At 31.1% G+C, this 25,385-nt stretch overlaps 2 protein-coding genes across 2 annotated transcripts in view; one reads left to right on the top strand and one right to left on the bottom strand.

The window, feature by feature from the left end:
- The window catches only part of LOC134700419 (uncharacterized), a 71,208-nt gene extending 47,900 nt beyond the window's left edge, over positions 1-23,308 (top strand). Inside the window, exons 34-46 of the mRNA XM_063561814.1 lie at positions 13,670-13,803; positions 14,324-14,502; positions 14,860-15,175; positions 15,716-16,292; positions 16,625-16,874; positions 17,479-17,576; positions 18,689-18,790; positions 19,287-19,458; positions 20,064-20,171; positions 20,573-20,722; positions 21,279-21,568; positions 22,092-22,216; positions 22,729-23,308. Coding sequence (XP_063417884.1) covers positions 13,670-13,803; positions 14,324-14,502; positions 14,860-15,175; positions 15,716-16,292; positions 16,625-16,874; positions 17,479-17,576; positions 18,689-18,790; positions 19,287-19,458; positions 20,064-20,171; positions 20,573-20,722; positions 21,279-21,568; positions 22,092-22,216; positions 22,729-22,895 — 2,668 coding nt within the window. The 3' untranslated portion in view covers positions 22,896-23,308. The remainder of the gene's footprint in view (positions 1-13,669; positions 13,804-14,323; positions 14,503-14,859; positions 15,176-15,715; positions 16,293-16,624; positions 16,875-17,478; positions 17,577-18,688; positions 18,791-19,286; positions 19,459-20,063; positions 20,172-20,572; positions 20,723-21,278; positions 21,569-22,091; positions 22,217-22,728) is intronic.
- Positions 3,205-9,923, bottom strand: LOC134700354 (pre-mRNA-splicing factor 38A-like). The gene is made up of 9 exons (XM_063561712.1): positions 9,680-9,923; positions 8,569-8,728; positions 7,914-8,035; positions 6,206-6,291; positions 5,644-5,745; positions 5,062-5,165; positions 4,543-4,589; positions 3,772-3,799; positions 3,205-3,453 (listed from the first exon to the last, which is right to left on the bottom strand). Exons 1-9 carry the CDS (start codon positions 9,807-9,809, stop codon positions 3,261-3,263), a joined length of 972 nt encoding a protein of 323 aa, XP_063417782.1. The 5' UTR covers positions 9,810-9,923; the 3' UTR covers positions 3,205-3,260.
- Positions 23,309-25,385: the final 2,077 nt, after the last annotated feature.

Genomic DNA, 25,385 nt, shown 5'->3' with positions numbered 1-25,385 from the left:
AATTTTTTGTTATGTTTTATTTGTTTACAAGTATTTCTTGGAAAACAAATATATGATCTTGTTCTTTTGAGAATTCTGCAAATTTGGTAAATAATAAATAACTGTTTGTAAACACAAAATATCTAGACAGTTGACATTAAAGACTTTAAAAGTCAGCAAGTAGATTTTGCCCTATTACTTTTACACCAACTGTGAATAAAGGCATTTTGCAAGTCAATACAGGGTGTGAAAATTAGGCATTGCAAACTTTTGTTTTTGATTTTGCTTTTTCCAAGCATGTCAAATGTTGCTATGATTAATTTAATTTTGATATCTCTTCATTTAGATTAAAGAAATGTTTTGTACGAGTTGGATATACTGCGATATTTTCAGTTCAGATAGCCAATAAAATGAAGCTGTCTTAGGTAGTTTCTGTAAACTCAAAATTCTTTCTTTTTTTTCTATTGTAAAGGGATATTTGTCACACAAAAATTGCATTTGTTATTTTGAAAGCATTATGTATATGTAGCATTTCCCAAATTCACAATGACTAATATTCTATAAGTTGTTGGCATTAGTGATTTTTTAATATAAGGCCAGACTTATAGAGCATTTCGTGTTTTTCTATTGGTAATTTCATGAATTTATTAATTGATTCCATGATACAAATCCAATGATTTTTTTAATTTGGGGAAATTGAATATATAAACAAAGATAAAAAGAGGGCATCTAACACATCAATTCTAAGAATTATGGACACCATGGCTTAAAGAAAACAGCAGAACAGACAAAATTGTCCAAAAAAAACAACAACATAAAACTAAAGATTAAGCATCACAAACCCCTGCAAATACCAAAATGACCATACTGTAAATAAATCATGCTTTTTTCTATCATGGTTTTTTGCTACTTAGTAGAAAATGAATAGTGCATTGCATATTGAATTGCACTGCAGCCATTTTTTGTACTTAAATAAGATTGTATGCAGGAAAGTGCTATTTTATTGTTTGCTGAAAGTGCTATTTTACTACAAAATGTTTGTTCAGAGTGAAAGATTAGATCACAATGTCTCAAAAATAAATTAAGGATGTGTTCAGAAGATTATGTACTAATTTTGATGGAAATGAATGTAATATTTATATTTTACCAGATAGGTAGATATTGTTGATTTAATGTTGTGAAATTCATTTTAAATAAAAAAGAATGAAACATTTGAATTGGTTTTTTTACACCTTTATTCAAAGATGTATGATATTTCCAGTCAAATGAAACAGATAGTAATACAGATGATTTTGGAATCAGATCAATGAGACAGAAATTTAAAGGGACAAAATAAGGACTCCTTAATTTCAGCATATGCTATTCAACAATAGACAAGATGTCTATAAAAAAACTCAATCTCTTTACTGGCCATAGTGTAAAAAAAGTTCTTAATTCTTTTAATAGAGAAACAAAGATCTGCTATCTCCATAAATTAAAAACGACATGAAAACATAACAAAAGACTTCCATTTGTTGCTGAAACAGGTCTTGCTATCTGGACCATGTGATGTGTTGTTGACACCTGTTGTTGTCTTTATACACAATTTTGTATGCCCATATTGACTATTATATAGTTTTACTAATGAACATACTCGCATTAGTAATGCTAACTTGAGTAACTTTCCAGCAAATTATTTGAAATATTGTTAGGAACCATTGAACATAGTTCCAGTTATATTTTACCAATTTCACTTTGTCCTTCCAGAGTTATGCCTCTTGAGTAGGACAATTGTAAATATTTTGTTTTTCTTTCGAGCAGGCTTAACCAATCATTTGAAATTTTTAAATGTTGTTCAGGGGAAAAAAACACAGATCCTATTAGAATTTGACAAATTTCACCATTGTTCTCGTACAGTAATACCCATTTCAAAAGTGGAAAATTGCAAATGACTTTGTTTTCCAAGCAATAACCTAACTACATCTCTACCAATCATTTGAAATCATTATTAAGGATACCATATTACAGATCCAGCTCAAACTTGAGGAATTTCACTTGTATTATCCCCTAGATACAGCAAAAATTAGCCAAAGTTTGGGTTATCACAATAACCTTAGTTTGTTCCCCCCCTCAAATTATATGAAATTTATAAATGTTGTAACAGTAGATACCAAAAATATCATTTATGTATATGTTCCGGACCATATGAGTATTTGGACCATACGCGTATGGTCATGACCATATGTGTATACTCATATGGTCGGACCATATGAATATAATACTCGTTTGGTTATTAACGGGCCGGACCATATGAGTATTTGGACCATATAGGTATATATTTTTTTAAATTACATTATAAAAAAAAATTTATCTAAAAAAAATGATGATTAAATGACAATGTATATTTATATAATACAAATACTACGTAAAAATTAAATATTGATGACATAGTTAGTTTTTAGCGTAAATTATATTCTTACATGTAGGCTTGGATGTCATTAATTTATTTCCATACGGTATCATAGTTTTTTTACATTTGCAAGTCTTGGTTGTGCACGATCCTTTTCATTTACACCTTTTGTTTGCGAGTGAAAAGCTAGCCTTTTTGTAGCTCTGCGTTGCGTACAGTGACATCGAGGTCTTGGGCCATTTCGATGTCTACGTTTTTTTTTAAAGAAGCCCTAGATCTCAAATATCGTAACATGACTAGTACTGCAATACATTATATTCACAAACCACTTAAATAAACTATGTTACTTTCCAATAACTTCTTAATTGTGTAATGTTGTTCAATTCTTTAAGAAATTTTTGGAATTTATTTTTTTAAGTCGAAATGTTGCCATTCCGTGACTCGTAATAACAAATCGGTGTTGACCATCGTTAATGACCATAAGTATAAAATGTATTTATTATAGTTTGGACAAGTAAGTACAATTAACTAGGTGAAACTTCTTATTTTTATTTAGCTTATCTTTTTATTATAATTTAATAATAAAATTACCTTTATGATAGCGTCTTTTTGATGAACGGTCATACCATATGAAGAGTTTAGAAGTATTAAAAGTAAACTGTAACAGAGTGTTAATTACCCCGACCATACGCGTATGCCATATGCGTATGGTCGGACCATTTGAGTATATACCCATATGGTCATGACCATACGCGTATGGTCCAAATACTCATATGGTCCGGAACATATATATATTTCTGGTATTTTATTTTTTAAAAGTAAAATGAATCAATGAATAAAATCATTCATTTATTTTATTACAAATAATACATATACAATACAAGTTTAAAAACTAGGGTTTAAGAGGAGCAAGTCCTAGTTTTGCTCTAAGTTCATTTGCTTCTTCAATGTTAATTTCGTCCTTTGATGGACCAAGATTGCGTTTATGATGATGTCTGTCATTACCATGATGTCTTCTGTGTCGATCACTGTCTCGACTTTTATCTTTTTCTTTATGTTCATGTCTGTGTTTCCTTTTCTTTCTCCTATAATAAAATTTAAAAATAACATTTTAAACACACAAAAATACTGTAAAATATTAGATTGCTAAATTGTGGTTTTGAGAGAATGGTTGTCTTAGATTTTATAATAGTTTTATATATCAACTTGATTGATTGTTGTTTAATTTATGTCCAGTAACAAATGGTTCATGCATATTCATGAAAAGGGCCAATTCAATATGAAAACAATTACTTAAGGTTAGTTCTGCAAACCAGGAGTTAGGGCTGGAAATTTAGACTTCCACTGAATAAATTTAAGTGAAAAAGTCATTAATGAGTTATACGATTTTCAAAATATATTACCTTTCATCATCATCTCTGTGTCTTTGTTCTACAAAAGAAATTCAATAAGTAAGTAGTCCGAGATTACTCTGACGTCCGACGGCCGCAGCTTGTCTGGCAAAACAGCCGTCGGACGACAGAGTAATCTCGGACTATAAGTAAGGAGTTATAAAAGAAATATCATTTATATTTATATCTTCTAATAGAATACACCTTATAGCTATTTGGAAATCTGTTCCACTTGACCTGAGAATCTTCACCAGTTGAACTTTTAATGTCATACAACAATCACCTTTCCATTGTGGTATCTGATATTTTCTAATTTTACTGGAACCTTTGCATAGTCCAGTAATGGCTAACAAATAGTGACAAGGTGTATTATGAAATTTAATTCAAACATTTTATTATATTGCTATAAGTTAGGCTGTAGCACTTTTCTTTGATAAAACATGCAAAGGTGTGCTGTGACTGAATGGATAATTTATTTTGTGATATGATTCAGAAACATTTGAGCCAAATAATTATAATATAATGAACAGTCTGTGTAAAGATAAAACAGTGCTTAATATAGTCATTTAACGTAAGAGTTCCATTATTTTCAGTTATATTCTAATTTTTGTAGATCTTGTATTGTTGATGATGGCTTATGTTATGTGCAGCTGGCAAGCATGTGCTCTTAATTCCAAAATTTTTGCTTTGTTCAACTGGGTATCAAAGTGATGTGAATTCAGTTTTTGACTTATGTGTTTTGTATTGATGTAAAATATAAAACAAAACGCATATAAAACATACCTCTCTTTTCTCTGTCTCTTGATCTAGATCGTTTTCTGTTTCTTTCCCTGTTAAAATAAACACAGTTGAGTTTCTAGAGCAATGATTAGCATTATATTTTAAAATGCAACTGTTTATTGTGTAATATGGAATACAACCTTTTAAATCTTCACTTAAGCATTTAATGTTTGTTTAAATTTTCAATAAAATTTCTTATGGAACCCCTTTGGTCTGTTCACCATGGACCTTTTCATTGGTTGATGACCTCTACATGTGTCTTTTATCAAGAAATGGAGAACAAATTCAAGACTAGGGTTAGCTGTATCAACAAATTATATACACACATGTTTTTCGTGTGCTTTGACAGCCTCTTTTGACAAAATTAGCCATATATCTACTCTTCACATGATAATTTGAGATGAGTGATAATTTTTTAACAAGGTGCAAATTGCAGAAAATAAGAAGTTCAGTACTATTTTCAAAATCTAAAAAACTGACAGGATTATGAAAACTTTCACTCTGCTTTAGACAAGCAATTACCTGGAAGGAGATGGACTTCGTCGATATTTTGGTGATGCCCCTCTATCAGGTCTGTCTAAATCTTTATAGTTTTTTCTTTTGTCTGCTGATTGATCTTTGTCTTCCTGAAAATACAATAACAAACATTTCAATATATAAACATGTAAGATTATAATTAATCATAGTTGAAAGAAAACATAATTTGACCTTATACAATGCTAAAATAAGACAAAATTGCTCAAATTGTAGTTTACACAAAAAATATAATAAACGTTGAAAAAAGGCAGAATAATAAATACTATAATTTGATTACAGAAAAATGACGAAAAAAAACCACATAGAGATTAATTCCCAAAATCATTATATGCAGTGAAGTTCCATAATGAATGAAGGTCTGAAAAATATTGCTGGGCTGTTCCCAAATTTGTTTTGTGGGTGGATGGGAGGCACACAAACTAATTAACTAAGACTGGTTGCATTTTCTTTAAAATTTGGATAATTGTAAGTCAAATGTAATTTTTAAGGTGGTGTGTCTCTTATAAAGTTCCTCCCATGCCCTCATGCGTGAATGAATTGCTGATTTTGATATATGAAATTTAATACCATGGATTCTTCTTCATCAGATGTTTCCATTTCTTCTAAGTCTTCTTCAACAGCACTCACTCGAGCCTCTATCTGATTGTTCTCTTCCAATATCATTCTTTTCTGAAAAAAGAGAATCACATCAGTTACAGTATTTACAAGTTTAATTGATTTAAAACATCTAGATAACGAATGAGAAATATGAAAACATAACATTTTGTTGTAAAAACTAAAGAATATTCTGATATCTTTAAAACTCATAAAATTGCTGGAAAAGTATTTTACAAAAATAGATATAACGAAATTGTAAAGAAACAATATATTGCTGATCTGCTGTTTGTATATAACCTGAAAATTCTTCATCTATGGTCAATCTACAAAAACATTCTGCTGAAAATTTAGTAAAAATCCATTGTCAATCCATGCTCACTTTCACTATGTTGTGGGTCACATAAATGGTATGGTCTGTAAGGAACAGTTATTTATATGAATCTGATTAAAAAAGGAAAGTATGTTTTCTTCTTCATTGCAAAGATTTATATTTGAAACTTATACAAAAATACACAATAAAATACAAATGTACCTGTATTCTTGGAAGAATAATATCACAAACTCTTTCTTCATGTAACAATTCATCTATAAATTCATCCATGTGAACAAGCTCAAATTCTGAAAGTTACAAAATACATAATGTGATAGATATTTTTCACAATAGTGACACATGTATTTAATTCAAAAATATTTGACTTACAGATTTATTAATATTTGCTCAACATCTAGTTGCAAATATTTCATGCATATTTAGGGTGATACAATTCATCCATTAGGGATTGTTCAACAATTGATTTATATATGACCATAGGTTCAACCATTGAACAACATCAATCTTGCTCATGTTTTAATAAAAACAAGAGTGCACACGCTGAAATGTCTCGCCTTTTTTACTAATCATTGATATTATGTTGATAGTCCTAATTATAAAGCTTTATTAAAAACTGTCACATAAACTTAACATTAACCAAGATAACTAAACAAAGACCAATGAACCATGGAAATGAGCTCAAGGTCAGATGAACCATGCCAGGCAGCATGTACAGCTAACAATGCTTCCATACAACAAATATAGTTGACCTATTACTTATAGTTTAAGAAAAATAGACCTAACCACAAAAACTTAACAATGAGCAATGAACCTTGAAAATGAGGTCGAGGTCAAATAAAACCTGCGCGACTGACGTATAGATCATAAAATATTTCTATACACCAAATATTGTTGACCTATAGCATATAGTATTAGATAAAAAGACCAAAATTCAAAAACTTAAACTTTGACCACTCAACCATGAAAACGAGGTCAAGGTCAGATGACATCTGCCCGCTTGACATGTACACCTTACAATCATTCCATACAACAAATATAGTAGATCTATTGCATAAAGTATGAGAAAAACAGACCAAAACACAAAAACTTAACTATAAACACTGAACCATGAAAATGAGGTCAAGGTCAGATGACACCTGCCAGTTGGACATGTACACCTTACAGTCCTTCCATACACCAAATATACTAGCCCTATAGCTTATAGTACCTGAGATATGGACTTGACCACCAAAACTTAACCTTGTTCACTGATCCATAAAATGAGGTCATGGTCAAGTGAAAACTGTCTGAGGGGCATGAGGACCTTGCAAGGTACGCACATACCAAATATAATTATCCTATTAGTTATAATAAGAGAGAATTCAACATTACAAAAAATCTGAACTTTTTTTTCAAGTGGTCACTGAACCATGAAAATGAGGTCAAGGACATTTGACATATGACTGACGGAAACTTCGTAACATGAGGCATCTATATACAAAGTATGAAGCATCCAGGTCTTCCACCTTCTAAAATATAAGCTTTTAAGAAGTTAGCTAACACCGCCGCTGTAGGATCACTATCCCTATGTCGAGCTTTCTGCAACAAAAGTTGCAGGCTCTACAAAAACAATGAGGAATTTTTGTAAATTAGTGTCAATCATCTTTTATTGATGCTGATCATGACAACCCATTGGGCACACACAACATTCATTTGTTATACAGTGTCCATTTGTACCAGTAGTAACTATAATTTGTTGGAGTTGAATAGATATGTAAGAGTATTGCCTTTAAATCTAATTTGCTTATTTTATTAGTTTTTTTTTACCATTTTTGTCTGGGTAATAGGTATAAATCATGTCTATAAAAAATATTTCAACACTAAAACATATGTTTTTTCCTGATCTGGTGCCAATTAATGTATGTCATACCTCCTGATCTATTCTGTCTCTTTATTTTTCTGTAGTCATAATATAAAGGTTCCAAGTATTTGTAACAATCTAAAGCTGTCCCAGTTAATCTCATGTAAAGGGCACCTAATGCTCTGACATATCTGTAAAAATATATATATATATTGTAATTATAACAAGCTCTGTGCATCAGACAATAAAATTGAGAATGGAAATGGGGAATGTGTCAAAGGAACAACAACCCGACCATAGAAATAACAACAGCAGAAGGTCACTAACAGGTCTTCAATGTAGAGAGAAATTCCTGAACCCTGAGGCGTCTTTCAGCTGGCCCCTAAACAAATATATACTAGTTCAGGTATAATGAACGTCATACTAATTTCCAAAGTAAAAAATACTATTCTTCTGTTTTCTCTCTGAATTTTAAATTGCCTTTAAAATTTACATGTATCTTGTATATATATTTTCTTTTTCTATATATAAGAAGTAAACACAAAACCCACATGCTCATTATTTATACCAGTGATCACTGTATTGAGTGTATATGAACTTTTAAGACCACTTGGCCAACAATTCCCCTTTCCCATAAACTGATAAAACAATATTGAATAAACAAATTGTGTTCCTTGCAAAGTACATGTAAAAATATTAAGGCAAAAATGTAATATGAACATACTTGAAAGTTTCATTTCTGATGAATTCTACCACAATATCTTTCTCTGGCTGTATCTGTAACATCTTTAGAATTAAACATAGAAATGGTGTTGGTTTGATGTTTCCTCCAAAAACACCTCCTACAAATTTTAAATCCATAGCTTTGTCCACCATTAACTCCGCTTTAAAAATAATAATATATTATTAATCATAAATAGACAAATGAAAGATATCCAACAACATTTTAAAAAGCATTTGAAAAGTAAATAAGCTGTGTCATTGTTGAGATTATCACAAGAATATCAGCCTGGACATATGTTACACAAATACATAAATGTTTTACATTTATAAAGATAAAAAAAAAAAAATTGATAATTAGGCAGATTCTACCCAGAAGTCTTTACACCACCACACACCCTGATTTTTGTTTTTATCTTTTAAAAGACCTACGGGGTCATGTGGGTAGAACCTGCCTAATATTTATTTACTTTTTTTATCTTTATAAATGTGACTGAAAATATTCTAAATTCAACAGATGATGAGATTAAGAGACCAAATATTAGACAGAATTGCACCAAGAACGCAGTACAAGGCATGTAAATCTTGCAATTCATGGTACCACTATGAATGTCAACAATTATCATTACAGGACAAAAATTTCTTGATAACATCAAACGGTTCAACCTTCTGTTGGTTTAATCTAATAAATAAGAGAGTGACAGTGTTACACAATACTTCTTAATTTTTTACATATAATATTGTAAAGTGATTAAGAAGTTGAATTTATACCTTATACCTTTATCTTCGGGTCGTTAAATAAGCCAAAGGCTTCTACTGACCCCTCATCATGGATTGTCGTATATGCATTTCTCTTCTCATAATTAATATATATATATATATAATATATATTAAACTTATAGTAAAAAAACCACTTATTTGGGTGTGCGCAGCTGAACACTTATTAACACGAACATATGAATTTATAAGGGTTCCAGTTTTCGCCATTTAGTGCGGACTTAAAATTATTTTAGAGTCTTTGCTGTCACCGTTAAATCTGACAGGTTATTCCACTGGTCCACTACTCTAATTGAAAAAGTATTTAGTCTATGTGTGTTTTTTCTTTAAATGTTTACCTGTAAGAGCAAAACATTCTTCTTTCCAGTATTTACACTCATAAATACGAGTACGGATAATTTTCTCCACAAGGTACTGTGGGTTTGTTCCTTTAATGGAATGTGCATCTTTAACTGTTCGATTAGCCATTACAGAAGCAAAAAATGCTTCTAAAACAGTGTTTCTTTCCCAAAACGAATAATTCAATGTCAAATGTAATGATGAATGATACTCATAAATCTGTGTAATTTAAAACGCAACTAAGACTTGAATGGAAGCTATTGGGTTTTCTCGGTCTGAACTGAATAGTCTAGAGAACTGCGCATAGTTATAGTCTATTTTTAATATATCTCACGAATGATAAAACTTATAAAAAGATCAAAATTTAACTTCAAAAAGTGTTCAAAAGAGATAAATCCATTTATTTGTTCAAGTTTTGATACACCAATTATAAATATAGCCTACGTTTAGTTATTTTGAGTGGAATTTTTTAGTTTCTTGGAATAGACTGTATGGCGGGAAATTTCTGGAGAAACAGCTGATTGATAAACAAGATGCCTGTAAAGAAATATTTTCCCAGCAAAGAAATCAAAAGGCTTAGCTTGACTGGAAAATTTGAATTGGACAAGAGACACTCTTCATATAAACATTATAAGTTAGTTTTTGACACACCATGGACTAGTGCACTACAGAAAATAATATCCTCAATAAAAGTTGTAGATCTTAGATGATAACAAAAAATTAAAAAGACACACAAAAAACAAACACATGTCAACAATATGTCAAAAGATGTGAAGAAATACCAACAACATTATCTGTTATAAACTAACTGTCTGGCATTCCGTCCAACAGTCGTGCTATTAATATCTGACCAATATGGCAATAAAACAAAGAGGGAGAAAAAATAATCATATTGCTGATATGCTGTCATAGGTGGATCCATCTGAGGGATGGCAGTCACTCCCCCTTTCATGGGAAAATTTTGGTTGATTATACAGGTAATGGCTGGAGCGGGCCCCCCTTACAAAAAGTTCTGGATCTGCGACAGGGTCTCATTGGGGGGTTCCGATCCTGGATCCTGCGACAGGGTCTCATGGGGGGGTTCCAATCCTGGATCCTGCTTACTGTTTTGTCAGATTCCCGTATCCCACTTAAACTATGTATGTAAGCAATTCTAATTTTTTGTCATTTTCCTGGGTCCCGCAAGACCTTATTTCCCGTTTTCACGGCACAATAATTTGACTTTCATGTGTCACAAAAAAATCGGCAATCCTGCGTCAGGCTTAGACCCCAATGAGACCCACTGCCACTGGCTGTTTTACTAAATGATTAAAATCATGGCTTTTTATTGTGAAGCCTATGTTAAATTGTACTTTTATGTCTATTTAGCCACTTCAATTGTTTGAAATAATACTTCAAGCAATCTTAATAAGTACAATAAGCTTGTTTCCAGATATGGTAGGTAATTGAATCTGTCTCATGATGTAAATGTAGTAATGGTTACTTCCAACACATGTTGAGCGAATTATTTTGAAAAAAAGTTTGTTTTACCGCACAAAATATTCTTGAAATTAAAATCTTAATTCCGCCAAATAAAAAAAATTGTGTGGTTCCAGTTACCTCCCATAGACTCAATGTATAAAAAAAGACTTAAATTATAAAAAAACATCCTACCTACATACCCTAACTTTTTTACAGATGTAACTGGAACATCACCAGTGATATTGTTAGCCTCAAATTACAGCCGATATTAGGCCTTTTCCCCTAGAGAAAATTCCCAATTACAAAAAAAAATGGCTTGAAATTCTTCCCAATTAGGTGTACGTTTTCCCAAACAGTGATTGCATTTGTAATTATGATGTCATGGATGTGTAAATTTCGTATTCATGTTATTATTTTGATATGATCAAAGCGTTTTTGAGATCAAGGATTCTGATTCTGATCATTGGGGTGCTTGTAAAATGATTTGTGTAAAACATGTGTATGTACCGTCATTCTATTCGTTTCTTTCCCCTCCCACAAATGTTCCTTTCCGGTTAAAATTGTATCGTTTCTTTCCCTGCCCTCAAATGTTCCTTTCTGGTTAAGGATGTCTCACAATTCAAAATATTACGTCAAAAAACTCAGTAAAAAAGACAGCAAAGGTTTACAGAAGATTGGAGATGTGTTAAAAAAAATTAATAAAGTTAATAAAGTCGCTGATGAATCATCTGAAATAAAATCGGAAGTTGCTAAAGCTATTGAATATATTATTAAAGAAGTTTGTAAAACTAATGAAACAAATGACAGACTCAGTTATCATGGCAATGTTGACAATGTTAATGATCAGTCTACAATTGAGAAAGTTTCTGCACCAACAGCTCTTTCTGAGACTTCAACAGCTCCTTGCAGCATCTGTGAAAGTCCTGTTGATACTGTAAAGATTGATCAAAGAAAATTTTCATCTCAAAAATATGAGCACAAATATACCTGGCTTTACTTCTCTCATTCCAAAAATGGTGTTATGTGTAAAATTTGTGAGCTGTTTGCACTGTCATCATCATCTTCAAGGGCCTTTGTCTTCAAAGGAGTTATCTAAGGTACCCATCCAACAAGGCAGCTTGAATCCCATGCAGAAAGTGTGTGTCACCAATCTTCTGTGGAAACTGAGCTTGTTGATATGTTCAAGGGGTTGAAGGACAGGAAAATGGAGCTTTGAACATTAAAAATTAAAATCATGAACTGTTATGACTTGACTTATCAATTATATAAAGCTCAAAATTCAACTTTTTAAAAGTACTATTAATTCTTATTAAAAATTTCCCAATTTCCAAATAAACTGATGCATTTTTCCCCAAAAAAAAGGGTAGAGGTAGTTTTGAAAAAAGACAACAATATCACTGATCACATACTATTTTATTTGGTCTTGGATGGTTACCCTCATTTTGGTTGCAAGTGTATTGAGATTTTATATTTCCAGAACTTTGATCATGTTGATATAATTGCAGCAATACAGGCACAACTTCTATCTGGTAAATGATGTCAGAAGGCCGAGAAGGGTGTGCTAAAATGAATATTTTTAAGGGAAAGACATGATTTTAGAAATACATATACATGTAGCCTATTGGAATTTTATTAGATTATTGACTAATATTTTTCTGCTGCCTTCAATCTTTGACTTAATGTATTCTGGTTGTACAAATTTACAGGGGGGTAATTATTATTGGCAGAAGATTTAATGACTGGAGAATTTCAGAAAAGGTATCAAAAGTTCACAAGAATATTTTTAGCGCTTATCTGTTTATTATGAACATTCATTTCTATATAAATATAGTGTGTTTACTTTCAATTCTATGTTTACTAATCGATCCATACTGGTCATTGATATAGCATACAGACCCTCTCTATTTAATAAACTCTGTGACTGCCGTGGATAGTAAACTTGAAAATGATAGCTGATAGAATTATGAAAATACACTTTATTCTTTGTATATATATATGTTCAAAGTATACAGAAAAACGCAAACCGGAAGTCTAATCTGACTTAAAATTTCGTCCAATGACGGGACAATATCCGGATGCCTTTTTTCTCGTTTTTCTCTAAAAATATCTCAATCTGAATAATCATATGAATGGATGACAAATGGCACTATGCACTGTACCTATAGGACACAGAGGCGTGTTGATCAATTTATTGTGGAAAGAAGAGAAGCGACACCCAAAATGAGGTCTTCTCGTTTAATAGTATAGATTGGTCCTAGTGTTTCAGTATATGAGAGATTTCAATTCCAAAATTAGTTCATGAAAAAGTTTTCTATTGAAAAGTCTTGTTAAGGATATTTTTAAAAAAAATAGTGGCAGACTTTTAGATTAATGTATAATCAAAATAATTTAGGACAGCTTTAGTTGATATTGGCTTGTTTAGGGGACCACCCTTTTTCAAAATCCTGTATCTGAATCTGAATGTTTTGGTGGTCCAAACCAATTTTGTCTATCAGATTTGTGAGATTTTATGTTGTATATATTTACAGATCATTTACTCTAGATGATGAGCAGTACATAGTGGGGGATTTTGTTTTGATTGCAAATGATGAAAATGGAAATGAAAACTTGGAGTCTAAAGACACTGCTTTTACAGCACAAATTAAAGATGTCATTGAAAAGGGTAGGAATATGAAGTAATGTATTGATATTATGAACACTGATTAAATGGCCTTTTGATAAATATAAACACAAATTTGAAGGTCTATTGAGGAGCAGGAACAAATATGATGGCCTACTGATGAACTTGACAACTGATTTAAGGGCCTATTAATTAATAGGCATACTGATTTAATTGCAAATAATCAGTTGAATTTATAACTTAGAATACTGCAGGGATGAATTTATTCAGCAATTTGTTATTTTCAGAAATAAGATGTCATGTATTATATACATAACTGAATCTTTTTAAATTTATTTGCCTATAGAGTCCTGAACTGGAAGGCAGGTATTTGGAAGAATGAATTGCAGTGACAAATGATATGTCCTTATGCAAAGTCTTACTCATCAACATTTACTCATTTGAAACATGCTAAAAGGTTACTAGATTACCTTGCTGAACATTTACTGGTCAAGTGAAGAATTTTTAAATGAATCCCTACATAAACATTGAGGCGTGTTATATTAATTGCTAAATATTTCAGAATACAAGTCTAAGTCAAAGAAGAAGGATATTGTTGCAGTGGTTACTTGGTACTGGAGACGGGAAGAGTTACCTGATTCACATCTAGCGACAATTGAAGCTCATCAATTTGAAGTTTTTAAGAACTTAACCAATATCCCAGAGGAGATTGATCCGGAAACTATATTAGGAAAATGTCAGGCAAGTATGCTTAAGTTATTAATGAACAAGGGACTATATCACATGAAGAAATATGAAGATGTGGTATGAGTGCCAATGAGACAACTCTCTATCTAAGTCACAATTTGTAATTGAAGAACCATGTTAGGTCAAAGTATGGTCTTTAACACAGAGCCGTTGCTCACACCAAACAGCAATCTATTAAGGCCCCAAAATTGACTAGTGTAAAACCATTCACTACATTAACCACTGAACATCAGGTTCCTGACTAAGGTATAACTAATTAGATTTATTCTTTAATTTACATAGGACATTAAAAGTTGTTCAGGGAAAGCATAAAAAAGTACTGTGTTAGATGTAGTTTTTTTATTATTGCAGATAGAAACAAAAGCTGTGGAGGAAATGAAAACTGTGAGCAGTCGTCAGAAAAAGAATGAACAAATGAAATTTTATGTAACAAGATCATATAATGGAAAATATTTTATTCCTCTAAAACAACCAAAGAAAACTGAAAAAGACAATAGCAGGATAAGGAGACAATCTATGCCTGCACATATTAATGGAGGTGACAATATAGTTAAAGCATTTTCAAGGAGAAGTTTAAATAATATAAACATTCATGACAATGAACATAAAAGATCCTCATCTCCAGTAAAACCTTTGCAGTCTGTTACAGTTAAAGAAGTAGAAAAAAGTAAGTATATATAAATATGATATGCTTTCACGACTAGCAGACTAAGATGTATCAACTAACCTTCTTGAACATGGTTGGGTAAAAAAGTCCTTCTTGCCCTTCTTGAACATGGTTGGGTAAAAAAAATCTGTTTACAGTGTGCTTTTTTAAGACAGAAATAAAAGATATCGTAAGGATAATTAAACTTGCAAAATGATATTACACACTGATAATGTCATGACAGAAAAATGACTAAAAGACAGTTAACAATTTAAAGAACAATAAAGAAGAGAGAATGAATATACTGTCTGGTAATTCAACAAAAAGTGGGAAGGATCTCAAATAAGGTATGTCAATTAAAATGTTGAGTTCCAACAGTCTGACACAATTAAAACAAAAGTAATACTGTTTTCATCAACAAACAAATGTTATTACAATTTGTCAAGCTCTCAAGCTCTTAATTTGAAATTATTTGTTTCAGAACTTGTTAGTCCAAAAGCTTATGGAAATAAATATGCATGACAATTTGTCACGATCTTAATTTGAAATTATTTATTTCAGAACTAATTAGCCCAAAAGCTTATGGAAATAAATATGCATGTTTCAAGGGAGAGGATGTCACAAGATTTCTCATGGATGATGATGCTTTTGATACAGTGTCACTTATATCAGATACTAGTAGTACAACCAGTCATGCCAGTAGTTCATCTAGTGCTCGAAGGAAATCCTCACGACTTTCGATTAATAGTAACATTCAAAATGAAAATTCGACTTCAAATGAGAATTTGATTGTTAAACCAATTACTAAATCAAGTCCAGCAATTTTGAAAACACCTAAAAGAAAACTAAGTTCATCTTCAGGAGAAAGTTCATTGTCATCGAAGAAATGTCAGACTGAACCAAAAAGACGATCGGTTTCATTTGCCAGTGCAGATTCAAAAGCAAAGACTGTTAGTAAAATACAAAAACAGAAGGTTGTGCCAACAGTAGTATTGAGAAAAGTTCAAGATCAATATATCTCATTCCGTAATCAGACTCCTGAAAGTGTAGACAGGCCTGTTACAACTAGAAGAAGTCTGGGAGAAACATTTATAAAGAATATCACACCAAAACAAAACAGGAGTTTACGACAAAGAAGGTATTTTTACTTAAGATACATTTGTTTGTTTTGTAAAATTCTATATTTTGAGTAATTTTGGCTGCTCTTGTTCTACATATTTGTCTGCAAGTTACTTGTCCTGAAGAATAAAGTTTAATAAAGAACACTTTTCAGGGGTTCATTGATTTAAGAACTAGTCCAATTCAGTAAAAAAAAAAAAAATGCATTTACCTCATCATTCTCTGACTTTTCAATCAATTGTTTGTTTTTGAAATATACCTATTTTGGTAAAAATTGCATCTCATAATGATTTAATAGGGGTAAACATCACAGGGAAAAATAATTTAATTTTTATTTATGGCTTTTTTCAGGAAGATAGATTATAATGAGGCTACAGGAAAAGTGGACTTTGGTTTGAATGATTCTAATGACGTATTTGTAATAGAAAATGAAAGTGATAGTGACAATGATAGTCTTGCTAGTCTCAAACAACAAGGAAGTAATAAGAAGAATGCAAGAAGTAAATCAAGGCCTGATAGCTATAGTGATAGTGGCTCTGATAGCCATGCTAGTCTCAAACAACGGAGTAGTAAGAAGAAATCAAAGAGTAAATCAACACCAGTGAGTATTTGCTAACAAGACACAGTTAACTTTTATAAGTATTTAGTTTTACTATATATAAATATACATACTTTTGTTTGCTTGAATTTTACATAATGACACATTATTGAACATAGATCTATATGCAAAATAATATTTGTCGGATATTTACTAATTTTTCAAGTATCAAAATTACTTGTTCCTATTGCAAATGTTATAATTTTTACTTCCAGTTGTACACATTGCAACACTGATTTTACATGTACATTTTTAACATGGATGCTATTTCATAAAATAAATTGGACAGGATGGTATTGAATGTTTGTGCCGCTAGAAATAGATTGATTTGGTTTTTCAGGCAAACAAAGTAATTTTCAGAAATATTTTGTGCTGACTGCATTTGTATCTATTATAGACAGGTCATCAATAAAAACTTGTTTACTGTTTACTTCTAATCTTTGTGAAGTAGGTAAATATAAAGTGTAAATATTAAGAAATTGATTAATATCTCACAGTAAATTTGTTGGTGCATGCACAGTAAATTCAAAAATGAAATAAAATTCAAAGGATGAGAATTTGATATGAATTTCAACCAAATCTTATTAATATATTATGTTTTTAACAGAATCGTAGATCTACTGCAAGTGAAGTAACACCACATATCCCTGGCAGATCTCGGCCATTGATGTCACCGACAAGTGTATTGGAGGAGGCAAGAGCTAGGTATACCTACTAACTTAAGTCTTTACTGATCAAGATTAAAAATTACTTCTTGTATTTCTATTGATTCATTGATTTTTGCCTGCTTAACACACATTGACTTATATTTCAAATGATACCAACATGGAATTTCAAGCAAATGCTGATCTTTTGTAGAATAATATAAACAATATTTAAAAAGTATAACATCATAGATCAATTATTTATGTACAGGCTGAAATGAACTTTTGTTTCTAAAAGTGTTTTAATATATTGTGAACATTAAAGTCATAAGAAACCTCAAATTCAAAAAAATATGCATATGTTTTTTTTATAACTAAATGGATAGTTTTCATTATTCAACTTATGTACATATACTTTTTTCTGAGGAAAATTCTTTAATTTGTCCACATATAGAAGAAGTTAACTTATTTTTAATTGCTTGCTTCCAGGAAGCAATTCGCCGTCATATTTTCCGTATGCATAGTGACCCAAGCGTAACCCTCCTTGTAAAAATCCGGTGACGACAATACGCATGGATCTGTCATTGAAATAAACAAATATCTGATTATACATGTTAAACACATGCTCAATACCCATGCTTTTTGTGATTTGTTTACTATAAGGTGACAATCTGTAAAACTTGGCTTCTAAACACGTCATTTAATGAGCAGCCATATTTGTTAAATCATAACAAAAAGAGAGAAAAAAATTGACGATTATATGATATATTTGTGAAAATAATGATAAAATCGTGCACAGAGGACTAAGTTTATGATGTATACATGCATTGGTTCAAGAATTGGACAAACATTATTTTTCACCACTCACTCGTTTCAAATGACGTTAAATATGACATCTGCTTAAAACAAAAAAATCTTCCAGGAACAATGTAACAATGATACAAAGGTTTGACTTTAATCTTGTTCTAACATTGAAAAATGTTTTAAGATATACCTACACTTACTGTTTAGCTAAAGGTTTTGGAAACATGTGTACTAAATCCTATAGGAGGCTGAGTGCATAAACCCAACAAGGAAACTCTTATTCAAATTCAATGTAATTAAGGTAATTCAAATAAAAGTAAATTTTGTTTTCTGAAAGAAAAAAAAATGTATTGAAAATATGTTTTACAGGTTACATGTGTCAGCAGTACCCGATTCATTGCCATGTAGAGAAAAGGAATTTGAAGATATTTTCAGTTTTGTAGAGAGTAAAATATTAGATGGAACTGGAGGGTAAGGTTAATTGATGATTTTACTACACAATGTGTATGAAACCTATTTTGCAATAATAATAGATCACATGCATGGAGAATTTCAGTGTATATAAATTACTTCTGTAGTGATATTTTTTTAAATCTGTATAAAACAACTACTAGTCATAGTTGTCTGTAGTTGTATAAACTTCTGTGAAATCCAATCATCCAAAAAATATATTGCAATAATAATAGATCACATGCATTGACAATTCTACTTTTTCTGTACAGTTGAGAAAATATAGATACACACAAATTACTTGTCTAGTGGGATTTTCTGAAAAATCTGTGTAAAAACTGGTCACTATGGTCTTTGGTTGACTGTGTGAGGACTGTATAGCCAGTCTACACAATGGTCTTTGGTTGACTGTGAGGACTTTATAGCCATTCTAGGTCGTTTAAAACTTTCATCATCATCATGTTCTAAAAAAAAAAAAAATAGTTGTGTATAAGTATCTTTTATGATTATCTTACAGGTGTATGTACATATCTGGTGTACCTGGAACAGGTAAAACTGCTACAGTCCATGAGGTGATCAGGGCCCTTAATAAAGCATATGAAGATGGTGAATTAAGCCAGTTTAAGTACATATCTATAAATGGAATGAGATTAACCGAGCCCAGACAGGCTTATGTGCAGATACTTAAGGTACATTGCTTAATAATTTCGTTATTTTCTGAGTCATTTCATGGTTTTTGATGCAGTAAAATCATGTAGTTTTCTTGTTTGATTTTTTTTTAAATGCATAAAAATAAAATTGAGAATGGAAATGGGGAATGTGTCAAAGAGACATCAACCCGACCAAATAAAAAACAACAGCAGAAGGTCACCAACAGGTCTTCAATGTAGCGAGAAATTCCCGCACCTGGAGGCGTCTTTCAGCTGGCCCATGTTTCAGAATCTTTAATGTGTAGAATTTTGCAGTGTAAAAGAGACAGTTAAAAGATGCAAAAGGGACATTCAAACTCACAATCTGAAAATAAACTGACAAAGTGATTGATAAAGAGAATAAAAGACCCACAAACAACAGTACACAAAACGCAACATAGAAAACTAAAGACTGAGCAAGTACATTGTATATTATTATGATTATGGAAATGATAAATTGAACATTTACCAAAGGATTATAAGGAATGAAAGGATTACCATTTTGAAGTACAATACATTGACTGTGTATGCAATATAAGATTATACAACAAATTATACTAGCAACTTCCTGGATCTGACATGACAGCTAAATAATTTTTTTCTAGCAACTAACTGGACAGAAAGCTACACCTGACCATGCTGCTGATTTACTGAACAAAAAGTTTACAACACCTGGACCAAGAAAAGAAACCATTGTTATGTTGGCTGATGAGGTTTGTTCGGAAAATTTATATATGAATTGATGCTTTTATGTATAATAAGATATGTGGGATAAAGAAATTAGACAGTAGCCCATCAAAACATAATGATTGTGCAACGTTACTTCATATTTATATTTTGCATAATGGTTTTACTTGATGTTAAGTACAGCACCATCTTTTATAATGTTAAAAGGTAATGCAATTAAATGTTTTTATTCAGTTGCTGATATAGTCATGTACCTCATGTTATAATTTACACATGCACAGTTTTGATATAAAGGTCTTAAATTCCACTTCATCAAGAATGACATCACTTCCATTTACCAATTGAATCAATCGATATTAGAAAAAAGCTGACATTTACATCAGATACTGCAGTTATAATCAACAATTTTATTTCTTGTATATTTCAGCTCGATTTGCTATGGACAAGAAAACAAGATGTTATGTATAATCTGTTTGACTGGCCCTCACAGAGACATGCTCGATTAGTTGTCCTAGCTGTTGCCAATACTATGGATTTACCAGAGAGAATAATGATGAAAAGAGTTGCCAGTAGAATTGTATGTTTTTTTTTGGGGAAATTAAGATCATGTAGTAGGACAATGCTAAAAATGATGATTTGATTAATTCAAATGCAAACTGTTTTGTCAAGGAAAATCACTACTGAAATTATGGAAGTTTTTATTATTAAGAACCTGATACTGTCGCATTTCCCATTGAAAAAAATCATCACAATAATTTCTGAATTGACAGTATTGAATAAAATTATTGAATTTGTCTTAATATTTCGACTTAGCTTCATGGATAATTTTACATTATTAGCACACTTAAGACCTCAAGAAAATACATGTAGAAAAGAAAATATAAAAATAAATGACCTTTGGAATCAGATATACATACAAAAATCTTTTCTAATATCTTATGTTATGTTTGTTGTGAATGAAGATCAAATTTGAATTATTACTGAAAAAAGTGAATTTCTAACTGACGAAGATCTCATGTTTTAGAGTATGTTTTATATTTATAGCACTTTAACATGTGTTCTTCCAGAATATGCATTTAATTTGCCACTGAAAGATGAACTGTCCTCATCATAAGATGCTCATTCTGTTTCAGGGACTGACAAGGATGACATTCCAGCCCTACACTTTTAAACAGTTACAGGAGATTGTTGTATCCAGAATGAAAGGGCTGAAAGCATTTGATTCAGATGCTATACAGCTGGCTGCTAGGAAAGTAGCTGCTGTGTCTGGTGATGCTAGGAGAGCTCTGGACATCTGTCGTAGATCTACTGAGATAGCTGAAAAAAGGTCTCCGTCAAAGAAAAGCAACATCTTAGTTGGAATGTCACATGTTGATGCTGCACTTCAGGAAATGTTCTCTTCTCCAAAAATTGTTGCAATCAGGTTCGTTTTATTGCATGTTACTAAGAAATTATTGAATATATCACTTTATTGTAATCTATTAAGATAAGAAGATGTTGTATGATTACCAATAGTACAGTTTTCCAGACAGAGACCAAACGATGTTTGTGTTAGCAACATTATTTAAAGTCTCTTTCTACTTAATTTCAAATATTTCATGGAAAATTTCACACACATTTAAATTTGATATAGGGAGATAATTCTGATCTGCAATTTGAGTAGATGAAGTATTAGTGAATTTGAAATAAACTTGAATCCGATTTGATTAGTAAATTTGAAATTAATTTTTCATTCTTTAATAAATAAGTCTGAGGTTTCACATATTCTTGTCAACACTGATGGTTCTGTTGTCAGACAAAGAAAAGTTAGTTATATTATCATTACTGTTTATAAGTAAAAAGTGTTCAATTGATTGCCATAGTAGAATATGACAATTGTTTTCTTCCTAAAGAAATTTTGGTTTTGTTCCAAAACTTTTAAAAATTGTTTCTTTTTTTCATATCAGAGGATTGTCAAACCAAGAGAAACTGTTCCTGAGAGCAATTGTAGCCGAGTTCACAAGGTCAGGGTTAGAGGAAGCTGAATTTTCAAGAATTTACACACAACATATATCACTATGTAGATTTGAAGGTAAATGATTTATGGTAAACTATAATAAATTGATATAGCTTGGTCAAATTGAAATCTCAGGGAAACCCCAAATAAAAGGAGGGGTTGTATTGAACTTTTAATTGAACATATAAAGGTTGAAAATATGATGAACACCACTGTGTACCACATATGAACTTGCCTTAACAGGATATAATTTTAAGAAAAAAATCATTGTAAAACTGGAGTTCTTTTTCAAAAATGCTTTTCTAAATACAGACATTTAAACTGTAATACCTAAACTATAGACTGGATTTTTTTGATACTTTCATAGCATTGTGCACCTCCTTATTAATTTATTTTTAAATTGAATTGATTTTTAGGGGAATTTCCTTTCATAAAAGATGATGGTAACCTGCTTGTATGTATAAATACTCTTAAACTCCAAAGCAGTAACTCAGATGTGGATTGCTTGTGGGTATACATTTGTAATCAGAGCTTTTTCTTTTTTATAGGTAACTTTCAGCTCGATCTAACCTTATTTTATTTTGTAGGTTTAACCCCACCAACAACTTCACAACTAGCATCTATATGTTCAAGACTTGGTAGTATACGACTGCTATTAGTAGAACATGGCCGCCATGACCTTCAAATGAGAGTTCGACTCAACATCAGTCAAGATGACATTTTGTTTGCTTTGAAAGAAAAGACAAATGTTTGATAAACATTGTAATTTGAAAACAGCCAAATGTGTTCATGAAATAAGAGTGTATTTGTCTCAATATATGTGTTCATGAAATTATAATGTATTTGTCTTAAAATATGTGTTCATAGAAGAATATTACAAGATATTTATTAAAATTCATTAGTTACATATATAATGGAAAAAGTAGGTGTTTAATTGGCAGAAAGTTCATGAAAGTCATTAGGTATATAAAATGAGTTTTTTTATTCAAAGTTAACTTGCAGTTTGCAGATTATATTTTTAAACATCAATTTTTTTTTTAAGATGGATTTTTATTTAATTAAAAAAATTTACCCAAAAAAATGACTAGGATTTTAACTGTCAATATTGACAATAAATAGAACAACTTAAGTATTTTATCTAATATGTGTAATTAATTACTTTAATATAAAGATGCTGATGTTGATATCATAAGAAATAATTTTAAGTTATTTATTATATTCATTTGTGTACATATAAAATATGTAATGAAAGAATTGTATAAATCTCTGTGATTATCGGACAATAAAAATGTAAATATTAGAATAGATTTTTTTTGTCAAGCCTGCAACTTTTTGTTGCAGAAAGCTCCACATAGGGATAGTGATCTGGAAATGTTGTTAACTAACTTCTAAAGCTTTATATTTTAGTAAGTGGAAGACCATGATGCTTCATACTTTGTATATATAGATGCCTCATGTTACAAACTTTCCGTCTGACACATGGCCAATGTTCTCGACCCCTTTGACATGGTTCAGTGGTCACAGTAAAGTTTTTATACGACCACAAAATTTGAAAAAAAATTTCGTCGTATATTCGTTGGCGTCGTCGTCGTTCGAAAACTTTTAGTTTTCGCACTCTAACTTAAGTAAAAATGAATAGAAATATATGAAATTTAAACACAAGGTTTATGACCACAAAAGGAAGGTTGAGATTAATTTTTGGAGTTTTTATTCCAACATTTTAGGAATTAGGGGCCAAAAAGGGCCCAAATAAGCATTTTCTTGTTTCTTGCACATTAACTGTAGTTGAAGTAAATAGAAATCTATGAAATTTTTACACAAGGTTAATGACCACAAAAGGAAGGTTGGGATTGATTTTGGGAGTTTTGGTTCTAACAGTTTAGGAATAAGGGGCCAAAAAGGGGTCCAAATAAGCATTTTTCTTGGTTTTCGCACCATAACTTTAGTATAAGTAGATAGAAATCTGTGAAATTTAAACACAAGGTTTATGACCACAAAAGGAAGGTTGGTATTGATTTTGGGAGTTTTGGTACTAACAGTTTAGGAATTAGGGTCCAAATAAGCATATTTCTTGGTTTTCGCACCATAACTTTAGTATAAGTAAATAGAAATCTATGAAATTTAAACACAAGGTTTATGACCATAAAAGGAAGGTTGGTATTGATTTTGGGAGTTTTGGTCCTAACAGTTTAGGAATAGGGGCCCAAAGGGTCCAAAATTAAACTTTTTGTTTGATTTCATCAAAAAATGAATAAATGGGGTTCTTTGATATGCCATATCTAACTGTGTATGTAGATTCTTAAATTTTGGTCCTGTTTTCAAATTGGTCTACACTAAAGTCCAAAGGGTCCATAATTAAACTTAGTTTGATTTTAACAAAAATTGAATTCTTGGGGTTCTTTGATATGCTGAATCCAAACATGTACTTAGATTTTTGATTATGGGCCCAGTTTTCAAGTTGGTCCAAATCAGGATCTAAAATTATTATATTAAGTATTGTGCAATAGCAAGAAATTTTCAATTGCACAGTCCTCAGCAATAACAAGAAATCTTCAATTGCACAGTATTGTCCAATAGCAAAAAATTTATCAATTGCACAGTATTGCGCAATAGCAAGAAATCTTAAATTGCACAGTATTGTGTAATAGCAAGTATTTTCAATCGCACAGTATTACGCAATAGCGAGAAATATCTAATTGCACAATATTGTGCAATAGCAATAATTTAAATTGGAGGTATCTTTCTTTGTCCAGAATAGGTAGTTGAATCAACTTAAATCATTGTTTTATACAATATACAATGTATATTCACTTTTACTACCAACTGATAAATTAAAACAATCTTTACCATTCAGTGATAACAAGCAATTTTTTACATTTTAATATTTTATGATATATTTAAATGAGTAATCATTGTTGCAAACTCCATTTGAAATTTGAATTGAGATCAGTTTTGGAATAAAGGATATGGGGATGTGAAAAAAAAAATTGGGGGGGGGGGGGGGGTTCAATTTTTTCTCATTTGAAATTTCATATATAAAAAGAAAATTTCTTCAAACAATTTTTTGAGAGGATTAATATTCAACAGCATAGTGAATTGCTCAAAGGCAAAACATTTTTTTTTAGTTCATTGTACCAAATTCATTCTGTGTCAGAAACCTATGCTGTGTCAACTATTTAATCACAATCCAAATTTAGAGCTGAATCCAGCTTGAATATTGTGTCCATACTTGCCCCAACTGTTC

The sequence above is a fragment of the Mytilus trossulus genome, unplaced genomic scaffold (genome assembly GCF_036588685.1).
Source record: "Mytilus trossulus isolate FHL-02 unplaced genomic scaffold, PNRI_Mtr1.1.1.hap1 h1tg000138l__unscaffolded, whole genome shotgun sequence".
NCBI classification, from domain to species: domain Eukaryota; kingdom Metazoa; phylum Mollusca; class Bivalvia; order Mytilida; family Mytilidae; genus Mytilus; species Mytilus trossulus.
This window is presented reverse-complemented; position numbering and strand designations above follow the sequence as displayed.

Bases quoted from the DNA above. Each gene is read 5' to 3' on its own strand.
- LOC134700354 (XM_063561712.1), bottom strand. From the start codon at position 9,809: ATGGCTAATCGAACAGTTAAAGATGCACATTCCATTAAAGGAACAAAC. The intron at 8,036-8,568 runs GTATGTTCATAT...ATATTTTTACAG, and splicing joins ATCAGAAATGAAACTTTCAA to ATATGTCAGAGCATTAGGTG. The intron at 6,292-7,913 runs GTATGACATACA...TGTAACTTTCAG, and splicing joins GAGACAGAATAGATCAGGAG to AATTTGAGCTTGTTCACATG.